Source organism: Plectrocnemia conspersa, unplaced genomic scaffold, assembly GCF_051122295.1.
Source record: "Plectrocnemia conspersa isolate PC_06_02 unplaced genomic scaffold, ASM5112229v1 ptg000011l, whole genome shotgun sequence".
Lineage (NCBI taxonomy): Eukaryota > Metazoa > Arthropoda > Insecta > Trichoptera > Polycentropodidae > Plectrocnemia > Plectrocnemia conspersa.
Window position 1 is genome coordinate 29602548 of NW_028277175.1, and position 11868 is coordinate 29614415.

The window sequence follows — 11868 nt, forward strand, 5'->3', positions numbered from 1 at the left end:
ACGTAAAAATAAAGAAATAAAATGTTCCGCAGATTGTCAATCGCTACGCACGTGTAAAAACAGCAAAAATAGTGTAAAAAAGTAGCGGAAACACCGTTCCACTGCGTTACATTACAAAAAGTCCTGCTTCAAAATTCATTTCATATTAAGAAAAAAGTGGTACTCACAGAAAAGGCAATCAAGCATCTAAATACTTACAAAATGACGATCTGCATACTCTAGGCTCCATATCAATTGGATGGACTAGATGAAAAATGCAGAAGTGATATCGCAGATGATTGAGAATAATATAAACAATAAAAAGAAAATAACTCTTACTTCAATTACGTGATCTGCCATCCAAAAAATACCTCATCATCCAAGAACATGGATGAAAAGAGCATTACCTCCTTATTTAAGTAGTAAACAATATAAATATAGACAAGGTACAAAAATAAAAGATTAATGTTTCTTCATAACAACTAATTCTCAAATTACTCGTTACTAAGGTAACAACAGTTTTTTTAAATGCTGGAATGGAGTAGTAAGAAAATACACATTAAGTAAGTTAACAACTGCTATTCAATAGTACATTAGCGTAACTCGGGTTTGGTTATAATATTTTATAATTTAAAATTGCAAGTGGTAAAAAAACACAAAAAGAAACATTAGCAATATTATTATTTTACAGAACATTCTACGAATTTCTAGATCAATTAATATGTTGTTAGGTACTGAAAATCGTCGGTGATACTGCATAACCGCTGAACTACTGATTGCAATACCACGTAACTACAAATGACTGAACTCGTCAGAAAATATTATTTGTAATCAATAGTGCCATCGATATTATACCTAAGGACTCTTATATCAGTAACACATCTGACATCAGCAAAGCCAGGTTTGAAAGTTATATTACCAATTGTTAATTTAAATTTTTTGATTCTTAATTTTTCTGAATACCACACAAAATCATCATAAAAATAAATAAAAAAACATAGATCATTGATAAAACTTTATTTTAATTATTTCTTGGTGCAAAAATATAATTACTGCTAATAAATTTAATGAGCATGAGAAAATGGGAATATCTGTAAATAAAATATTAAGATTTCTCTCTAGTACATATCGATAGATGAATACATACACTCTGGATAATCTATGAATGTATCTTAAAAATAATCATGAACGGCTAGTAATACATTTTTAGAGTAACCGAGCATATATTTATTTAGAACATGATTTTTTCTATGCAGTGTTTTCCCGTTTTCTTTTAAACAGCTGTTAAAAGTACAAAAATCTATATGTATATGTGTTCAAAATATATAAATTTGATTATTTTTATTCAATTTTACTTGTACAAAATAAAGTAATTAAGTATTGATATTTTTGTGGATTTTAAACAAAATATTCATTATTGTAAAATATATAGTACTTCAAATGTCAAATTCTAGTTATAGAATACGTATTTAAATACTTCACTGCAACAGTGAATACATATATTTAAATTAAGAAATTCATTCATCTAAGATATCTTTCCATTTGTCCATAATTTCTCGTTTTGTACAGATTCAGATAAAAACAAATTTATGATTGAAATACAATAAATCAATCTTTGGTTCTTAAACCCCAAATAGATGTTCTTCTATTTCCTACTGTGGGACGAGCAATGGCACTGAAAAAAATTAGATTCAAAATAAACATAATAAAATTTTATGTTATATTATTATAAATTATAAAAAACATACCTATGAACAAATTGATTGAATTTAATTTTAGGCAAAACTTTCTTAAGAGCCTCCAGAGTGATCGGAGTGAGGGGTGACACTAATCCGAACACGTCGATCCACTGAAGCATTGGGAATTCCTGCAACAACCTACAAAATAATTCTTAATTAAAACTGTTTTTGTGTATTGTGTAATTAATTATGAAAATAAACCATTACACAAAATCAGTTCTCTTCATTCTGTTGCATCGCGAAATTGCGAGGTGCTCCAAAGATTTCAGATTGAATAAAATCGGTATCAGATTATCGCCCGTCATTATACAATCAGATATATCTAATTCCACCAAATCTGGACACCGTTTGACTACTGTTGCTATCGCTGTAAAAAATATATAATTTTATTTAAAATTATTATTAAAAAACAGATGAATCTAATGATTTTTTTTAGTTTGCTTCATCTTTATGTAACAATTTTGCACTCTTTACATATCATTGATTTTATTTACAGAATTTACAGATCCATTACAGAAAATCCTCTGTATGATCCATAGTATGTATTTAATTGATATCAAGGTAAATTTTTGGTCTCAAAATAATATATAATTTAAAAAACACTACATTTTTTTAGTATTTCATCACAAAATATACGCTTCTGTCATATTTTTTTGCTACATATTTTGCTATATACATATATATAGATTATTAGTTATCTTCAATTCAATAAAATTTAATAAATATATTTTTCACAGATTAAAATCGATAGCTGCCATTAAACAAAACACAATGAGAACCCTCAGAAATAGAGATTGCCACATACTTTGTAAAACGTTAACAATGACATTTACCGGACCCTTCGAAAAAACTAGTCTGCAAACTTTTTTGGAACAAAGCCGGATTGAAATGTATGTATTATATGGATAATAACTTTTCTAATATTCTAGATATTTACTAGGATTTATTTTTATCGTTTATGTATTTAGTAGATTTGAATAAATCTTTCGCAAAGCCATATTTTGGGGTTGTCTGTTTCAAACTATAAGCATTAGTCATTTTGATCAATATTCTATAAACGTTAGTCACATCTAAGCAGAGCTGTAGCGTAGGGGGGGCAGAAGAGGGCATATATTTGAATAATGATGTCCACATCAAACGCAATAAAATCAGACCGTAGCCGTTGCGGTGGAAATACTAGGTTACCTAACATACATAACAATATTACTAATTACAATAAGTGAGTACCAAATGAAGTATATCTAAACCGAATTCTGACCGACAGAAGAGCGCAATTACCAATTCTCAGAAGTCAAAAATTTACGTCAAAAGCAGTAAAATCGTGACATCGCCGTCGCAATGGGAATGCTCGTTACCGAGCATTAAATAAATTTTTGGATTTCTGCCGGACATCGACTCTTTTTTTTTATAACAGATGAAAATGAACTACATCAAAATTTCACAATTTTTGTAAATTTCTAAGACATGGGCGTCTATGAAAAAAAAATTTCACAAAAATCAAAGACTAAAATGTTGCTCACTACTCGTACTGAAGTATTATCGAAAATTTATTTAGATCTTCTTACTTTTATTGTATCATATGCAGATGACGTATTTGTAAATCTTTCGCTACCGGGCGCAAACTACTCTAGCTACGGCACTGCATTAAAGCAATAAATTTGTCTTCATTCGAAGATGTGATTAAGAAATTCTATGTATGAGTTAGCAATATACAGGGAGGAATGGTTGAAATAAACCCTTTCACCATTTGTTAAAACCGCTCGCAGGATTCATATAAAAGGGACGCAATTTTTTCGCATTTCGTCAGATGCCTATTCAATATCTCTATATACAACTAAAATCAGCATGTAAATATTCAAATAAAAATCTTTGTGGAAAAAAATGTGCAAAATTGTTATATCAGTAAAAAATATTTTTGATTAGAAAACCTAAAAATGTATTACATTTTTCATTGAGCGTTTTCCGGAAACCCGATAAATTGAGACGTTGCACAGTGGACGGTAAGCCTTCGCACAGGATCTTGGTGGCGTTTTCGTCCAGCCTGGTCCACGCCATATTCAAAGCCTCCATTCTAGGTATGAGTGTGATCGACTTGGCGCCTTCTTCTCCGAGATTCGTGGTAAGAGCCAAGTTTAACACTTTCAAGTTGACCAGTTTGCCTAAAGCGACGGACGAAGTCTCGCACATGGCCAGCCCTTCTAAGCTCAAACGGAGGAGTGCGGGGCAGCGGTTCAAAATTTCCCCGAGACATTGAGGAGACACCGTTGCGGCGCTCAAGTCCAAGTATTGCACTCTCCATTCCGTAAAGGTAAAATTATCCGGAACTACTGGAGATAAGAGCTGAAAATAAAAAGATACGTTTATTAATATTCTAGAAACAAGAAGAATATTCCCGAGAATTTTACACTATAATAGATATACCGATAGAATAAAGAAGATAAATTATCACAATCGAGATGTACAAACCTGAGAAAAAATGAAATAGACGATAAATTATAAACACCTGAGAATTTGCAAGTCTCAGCACTAACGGATGTCGATCCATGAGCTTCGGCATTACTCCAGAGTCTAGTGTCTTTCCTCCTAAACAAACTCTAGCCCATAATCGACTGTCGAATGATAAACGGTGCCATCTAATAAGAAACAAACGTATATAGAGCGTATAAGGAGGGGTATAAGCAAAATTATATACCTTTTACAGACAAGCATACAACGCACTAACATCTTCTTGGGCAGCCATTTAAATACGGACACCACCAGTTCGTCGTACAATTGCGAAAACGCTCCTTCGTTATTGTTGAAAATTATCGACGAGCATTCGTCGGCGTCTCCGATGCTCCTCTTATCGCACGAATCGCAAAAAGATAGATTATCAACGGCGAAACACTCCTTTTCCTCGTCGTTACACTCTTCACTCTCTTCGTCTTCGATTAAAAAATCCGGAGACTTAGAAGACGCAGCTATAGCGAATTGATTATTTTCCGAGTTACTTATGATAGATTTTTTAACACCTAGAATCTCATCAGACGGACACACGTTTCCTTCGCAGTATTCTGTACCATCCTCAGTTGTTATGTTTTGCGTCACATCAAAATCTATAATGAACAGTTTTAGTATTTTTCTATACATATATTTATATTAGAAAGCAGCATAATCATACCGTGTTCTTCATCTATTACATTTTCATCATCAAACGTCGTATGCCTAGGCATTGTTTTAGGATGTTTATGAAACGGCGGATGAGGAATGCACGTGGTGAGCGGAGAGACATGTGCCAAATCTGAGTTACTAGATTTTTCATATCCACTATCGTAATTGACCTTTAAAATAATGTTAATTAATATAAAATAATTAATTTAAACAATATTATTATTACCTGTTTTAAATCACTGTCGTATTCGTTACTTTGAGTTCTACGAAATTTCTGACTAGAATTTGATTCGCTAGTTGGTGCTGATTTTTTACGCCCGCTATTTCTATTCGTTTGAATGTTCGAAGTCGATTTTAATATGTTATGTTGCGATGTACCCGGACAAGACGTGCCGAGTGGCGTTTTCTTGGCAGTGACTGCGTCTATTTCGACAATCGACTCTTGTGGAGATATATTAGCCTTGGAATGAGATCTTTTAAGAGCATTCTTAGTATTTGGACTATGATTTTCGATATCTTCCTGTAGATTACCAAGCAAATCATTCTAAAAAACGACAGATAATATACATAAAAAACAATTTAGATAGTATTTTATAAAATAATATATTATTGACACTTACAGATTTGCCAGGTTTTTCTAACAGAGACACGCCCATTTCGTCTAATAGCTGCAAAAATATTAACGTAAAAATGTTTTTGTTCTATAATATTGTATAATATATATATAATGTGGATAATTTACTTCATTGTCCTGAGTTCCATCTTTGAGACTCCAGCGTTGTCCTGAGTTATTGCTACTCAGCAACATTTTTCTAAAATGAATCAAAGATCATTTACTAACGTTTTATCATAAAAATTGGGTTAAAAATAAATAATCCCTTGCATTTGCCCACCCTAGCAATTTTTATTTAGCAGAAAGCAAGACTTTTAAAGAGAATTTTCGCCTTTAAAATAGTTACCTCAATTATCTACATGTTTTGACATGCTTCAACTTCAAAAACAAATTGTGTGGCAGAATTTTAGAACTTGATGGAAAATTGTACGTTTGTTCAGTTAACGAGTCAATGGATTTAAAGTAAGATAAAAAATGAAGACTCAATCCTTATCAGCTGCTCTGTAAGAGTTGCAATAAAATAACTCGCCACAAAAGAAGCAAACAGTATTGCTTGTAGATAACGAAATATGCCAATAAACAGTACAGGGAAGTAATTTGAGGGGAGAGTAATAAATTTAAATTGTAATTGAAAATAATTTGATAAATTAATATCAGCCGATGATTAAACGATTTGATCGAAGACGAGCAGAAGGAATACATTTCATCGATTCAATATATAGAGAAAAGCTATTAGAATTCAAGAAGTATAAAATCATAGAATGAAACTTTGGGTAATTAGAAGAGCAGCAAAACCAAAGGCCGAGGGCCGAGAGCGAAAGACTGAAATAAAAACTCTTTCCGTCGGGATAGCACAGAAAAAATAAAGGGTTATACATCTCTAATTCTAAACCCACGGACCAGGGAGTTAATGAAAGGAAAATACCGTACTAGTGTTAAAATATGATGTGATTTTAAGGAATATTAATGGCAAATTTCAAGGGTACTTTGAAAATGAGTGATGCAGAAATTGTTTCTAGTGTCGATCAATGATCAATCCGAAAGGGAAAATGCAGAAGAAAGATAAAATTAAAACGGTTGATTGATAAGGTAATCGCACACGTTTTACCACATTACATTACATTATTATAAATGTAACAAACCTAACCTACATATTTTGTAACAAGCTCAGAGCTGAAAAAACCTAACCTATAAAATGTTTCCACACATACATAATTGAATAAAACATACGTCTAAGTTGGTTATAGTATTGTTGTTACGTGTTACGTATAAAAGTTAGTTTAAAAGAAACGAATGGAACTTTAAAGGCTGTTTTATGAGTGAATAAAGTGTGCAAGTTGAGAATAAGCCGAGCGTAGTCATAGAGAAAGCTGCAGAACTCACCCGAGGTTGTGTAGGAAGCGTTTTCCCTCGGAGGAGGGTCCGCTGCCATGACCCTCCATGCTCCCGCCAGCTGATTGAGCGCTTGATTCGCGCCCGCACTGCGCGCCAATATAAATATCGCCCATGACCGTGCGCCAATTACTAATAACTTAAATAACCTATTAAATAAATTCGCTCTATTGCCAAAATATTAAATGCATTTTTATTACTTAGAAACACTTTTATTACATATGTTCAATATTACCCCCTCCTTTTCCAATATAATTATTTGTTAAGATATTACTTTTGTAACCATACTGGCATTTCCCCTTCATCGAATTTGGCCAGAAAAATTCTATAATATAATAATGTACATGAGTGGGGACACAATTTTATTATTTTCTGTGTGAATTTTTGATTTCTGAGAAGGGATAATTGCTTTTTGCGATCTTTTATTGTGCAGAATTTGGTTTAAATATGCATCACTTAATTCTCACTTATTGTAAGTCGTAATATTGTTATGAAAAGTTTTAATTTAAACGCTAGATAATCGAGCGTTTCCACTGTGACAGCTACGGTGCAATTCCATTGCTTTTGACATGGATTTTAAACATAGACCTCGCTTGAAATTGCCCAGAAAAATGTATGTCATTTAATGATATATGTACCATGAATCTTAAATATATCTAAATATTTAAAAAAAACGAGTGATCGTTTTTTAATTTATTTAGGTGGGGGGTAAAAGTTGGCATGCCAGTGGGCAGGCAAACTTTTGCCCCCCACCCCCTGGAAAAAACTGAAATGATGGTGTTCAGGTACACCGGCCGTTGTCTTCTATATTTTGTAGTTTTCTGTATTTTATATTAGTGTTTTGATTTTTTTCCTATAAGATCATGAATATGATGTATTCTATCTGATAATGTTTTTTTAATTTTCTACAATCATTCATTATTTCTAATATTTCCTCCGTCGTCCATTGTTGCTTTTTAACTGGGTTCCTAGTCTCAAGGAACTTTTTTCTCACTTGAATCATTGTCGTTTTTATATTTTCTCATTTCGAATTTCTTCATCTTCCCCTATTTGTTTGGTTATTACAATTTAGTTTAACCCTTTGAACCCTGAGCTCCTAAATAATTTTCGATAAAGTAAGAATATTTTACTATAAAAGCAATTTCGACTATTTCGAATTTTTTTTTTGATAATTTAGAAATAAAATAAAAAAATATTTACTTCATACAAAAATATTTATTACACATAAAAATTAATTATTGCCTATAAAAGGTTAAAATAATAAAAAGCAATTTATTGCTAAAATTCAATCATAGAATGATAACACATCATAAGCTCTAAACTCAATTCAAAATTATAATTAGGACACCTAGCATAATTTACATCAGTACACAATTTTCTTGCGAATTTGAAAGTCACGTCATTTGCTGAGTCAAGTGTCCTCCCAAAATTTTCCTTGCAGGCCGGAATACCGGCCCGTATTGTAATGATGGTAAACCGGCCGTTAAAGTTTCAGACGAATATGCATCACTTCCCAAGGCCGGTTTACCGGCCTATGGGGTTCAAATGGTTAAAATTCCGATTTAATTCATTTGCAAATTCAAGTAGTATATTTTCGTCCTTTAGAAGTTGTAAGTATAATTTTATTATAGTAGACGATTTTTGTGTACTTTTAAGCTACATTTTTATCTTGGCAACAAGAAGATTGTTATCAGAAGCAGCATCTGCACTGATAAGTTTTTACTCATTTAATGCTGTTATTCAAATCAATTTGCTTACGCATTATATTATTATAAAATTTCTTTACTTTTAAATTAAGCCTCTTATAGTCACCGTAGAGAAATACCAAAATAAAACATTTTCAACCCCTTTAACAAATCGTATATTTTATTACAACAAAATAAAAGGATTAATAATTCTCAGTTTTCATGTCGTTCAATCCAAGTTCTTCTCTTTGTTCATAATTTCTTTCATATTTTGTTATTGTTAATCCTTGAAATTGAAATCAAATATTAATTATCGAGCAGTAAAATTTTTAAAAATTAAAAAACTTACCATCGTCATAAGTTCCGTCGTCCTTCATACTTTGAACGTACGAATTTCCCGCTGGATCGTCCAAAACTAAGGTCACTGATAATTTTCCTTCCAATATCTTATCCAATTTTGAAATAATTCTACATTAACAAATAAACAAAAATTAATAATCGATCAGTATTTAATAATTGACAAGCAAGCGATCGAACCCTTCCATCCTATCGACCGTATCCGGATCGGTCGAATCTCCGACGAACATAGAATCGTCTCCGGCCAATTGATGTCTTATCGAGCTGATCAAACCTTCCGAAGTAGTAAAACGGCCGCATAGCGACCTAGGTCCAGACTCGAGCTCCAATTCCGGAATCATTAGAGTGCATGTGTCGGACTGAAACGATCGAATGTAGATTACGATCAAAAATACATTTATGTATAATCGTTTGAAATCTCACTTTCAATATATCTCTTGAAAAATCTTCTTTATTACGTATCTTCAATTCGATTTTAACGCCAAACTCCTCAATACCTCCGCTCGATTTGACCTAAAATATTGTTTGATTAATTTATTTATCGAGTATTAAATATAATAAATTATAATTTATGAATTACTTCATTAGTTCTATGCCCGCAACTATCGCAATTAGTTGCCATTATAACGACTTCTTTGAAATGTGGAATGCCTATATATAATGAATGGAATATTAAGTTTAATTAAAATAATATAATATAGAAGTGACTGAAGATATTTACAAGTCATTTTCATGTTGGTATCGCACGGAGCGTTGCAATCTGGACAATTAGTTCTGAACGTTAATACTTCTCCGTGTTGAATTTCTTCTAAAGAATGTTCTAGTTCACCTATTGGATGTAATAATGTGTCTTTTGTAGCTTTTAATTTACTATTTGCATTGTCTTCAGTATCGTTCACCTGAAATTATATAATACAATTTAACATCACTATAAATAGTCATTAAAAATAATAAAGGTAATCAAACATACTTCTTTCTGAGTGAACATTCCAAGTTCGTGATCTTGCTCGGTTGTTCTTTCGAAATAGCTCACAGTTAGATTCGGATCGCTTCGAGGAGCTAATGGATTTTCAATATGGCTGTTGCCTAAATAATAAACTAAGTATTTGTATCTAATATAATGAAGTAATAAATATACATGTTAAAAAAATATATACCACTTATATCATCTACAATTAATGTGAAAGGTCCATTTTCTTCGACGTTTTTCAGTCTAATCAACTTCATCATGTAATCGTCTAATTTGGCCGCATCCTCAGGATGATCTATTCTTCTCTCCGGTTGATTCTGTTGAAGACCAGTCACAACTCTATCGATTACTCCTTCCACAGTGGTTACTTCTATAAAATCATGTAAGTTAAATAACCCATATAAATATCAAGTTAAATATGAGACGACCACTTTTTTATGAACTGAATATTATGTATCATTCTCTCATATTTCAGCTGTTATCTATTTTTGTGTTTTTAATTTATTTTAACAAATCATTTTTTAGTACAAATTTTGGATCATTTGTATATTTTTTTTAGTTTCTAGTGAGACTTTTTAAAGATACGGCGATAGGAGTTGAATACTGATAATTTCATAGATTGCGAGTAACACTTACAAGTTCATTGTAAAAAAAATTGTCATCAACGATATATCGTATAAGAATAAATATTTAGACATTCAAACCTCCGGTTTGATTCTTGGCAAAAATCTCGAGATCTACTTCCGGTATCGACACCACTGCGAATTCAGTGCGTACGCACTTTCTGTTCAAATCTTTTGGCGTGGTCGCCTTCAACACGAATTTCACGCCCTTTTCTGAGATCACTCCGCAATTCTTCAATTCGTTATTTTCGTAACCGCAATTGTTGCAGTGGAACGACATGACTACGACTTCCTTGTAAAACGGGATCTTGGTGAGCATCAAACGGCTAACGCCCTGAAAGCAATTTCACCCACGATAAAGTAAGATATTAACATATAACCTATAATCGAAGGTCGAATTCGCCCACATTTAATTGGCAGTTGATGCAGAGGGATTCAATTTCCATCATTTGAGTGTCATCGTCCTCTATCGTCGCTTCTTGCGAAGCCTGCGTAGACATCTTTGCTAAATGTAATCAAACCGAAGTCGACACTTCCAGCTCCAGTACATGTGACGATATTATTGACGTTTGCCTTTGGCCGTAACAGAGCAAAACTTTGCCATTAATGAATAATATATTTTTTTAAATTAATTGAAGAGAAAATATTCAAATTTCTGTCATTTTAAATACTCACACCTATATATAGCAAAATAATATAATAATAATTCTAGCAATCCCTGTATGTATTTAATTTTCATTTATAAAAAAATCTTTGCACGATTAATTAGAACAGCGAAGATTTAAATTATTCGCAAACTAATAATTATTGGCAATTTATATTAAAAATAACAAAAAACTCAAGTTACGTTTTTTATTATGGTATATGATTTACAATTGATGTAACGCAAAAATAACAAATCGCCACAAGTTATTGTACCAAATGCCCCAATAATGAAATTACTAGTATGATGTGAAAGTAAATATTTTTAATCGAGTGTAGAACAAGACCACACTGCTTTTTTGTCATTGTTTATGTATGTACACAAAAGCATTTCCTACTCAGACCCGATGACATCAACCACGTGCGGCTTCTTAAGCGTTCGCAATAAAATACAATATATTTTTCTCAATCAATAATAATATTAAAAAATATATCATAAAAACATATCTATAAAAATTGAACCTAAATTACTTAAAATAAAATAGCAAAATAATAGTTTTTTATTGCCTAGCAATTCAAGGATTTTATTACTTTTTGCATTTGACACACAGCTCTGTGACAAATAAAACATAAAACATGCGTAATTTTATTACAAGATTACGAGTACTACTGGGCGAAGACGATGTAGAAAGATCTTAGGAGGCAAAAGTCTTCACGA

At 32.0% G+C, this 11868-nt stretch overlaps 2 protein-coding genes across 2 annotated transcripts; both read right to left on the bottom strand.

The window, feature by feature from the left end:
- Positions 1–981: 981 nt before the first annotated feature.
- Skp2 (S-phase kinase-associated protein 2) lies at positions 982–7009 on the bottom strand. Its single transcript, XM_088198644.1, has 11 exons — positions 6865–7009; positions 5611–5680; positions 5489–5536; positions 5095–5412; positions 4879–5038; positions 4411–4813; positions 4222–4351; positions 3662–4058; positions 1926–2085; positions 1728–1856; positions 982–1654 (listed from the first exon to the last, which is right to left on the bottom strand). Exons 1-11 carry the CDS (start codon positions 6987–6989, stop codon positions 1588–1590), a joined length of 2007 nt encoding a protein of 668 aa, XP_088054770.1. The 5' UTR covers positions 6990–7009; the 3' UTR covers positions 982–1587.
- Positions 7010–8716: 1707 nt separating this feature from the next.
- Zpr1 (zinc finger protein Zpr1) lies at positions 8717–11094 on the bottom strand. The gene is made up of 10 exons (XM_088198692.1): positions 10916–11094; positions 10590–10842; positions 10073–10255; positions 9886–10001; positions 9637–9814; positions 9496–9566; positions 9339–9428; positions 9096–9274; positions 8908–9026; positions 8717–8844 (listed from the first exon to the last, which is right to left on the bottom strand). The coding sequence occupies exons 1-10, from the start codon at positions 11006–11008 to the stop codon at positions 8762–8764; spliced, it is 1365 nt and encodes a 454-aa protein (XP_088054818.1). The 5' UTR covers positions 11009–11094; the 3' UTR covers positions 8717–8761.
- Between the last annotated feature and the right edge of the window lie 774 nt (positions 11095–11868).

Bases quoted from the DNA above. Each gene is read 5' to 3' on its own strand.
- Zpr1 (XM_088198692.1), bottom strand. From the start codon at position 11,008: ATGTCTACGCAGGCTTCGCAAGAAGCGACGATAGAGGACGATGACACT. The intron at 9,815-9,885 runs GTATGTTTGATT...ATATAATTTCAG, and splicing joins GAATGTTCACTCAGAAAGAA to GTGAACGATACTGAAGACAA. The intron at 8,845-8,907 runs GTAAGTTTTTTA...TTCAATTTCAAG, and splicing joins CGACGGAACTTATGACGATG to GATTAACAATAACAAAATAT.
- Skp2 (XM_088198644.1), bottom strand. From the start codon at position 6,989: ATGGGCGATATTTATATTGGCGCGCAGTGCGGGCGCGAATCAAGCGCT. The intron at 4,814-4,878 runs GTATGATTATGC...TGTTCATTATAG, and splicing joins TGTAATAGATGAAGAACACG to ATTTTGATGTGACGCAAAAC. The intron at 2,086-3,661 runs GTAATACATTTT...TATTTTTTACAG, and splicing joins GAAAACGCTCAATGAAAAAT to CGATAGCAACAGTAGTCAAA.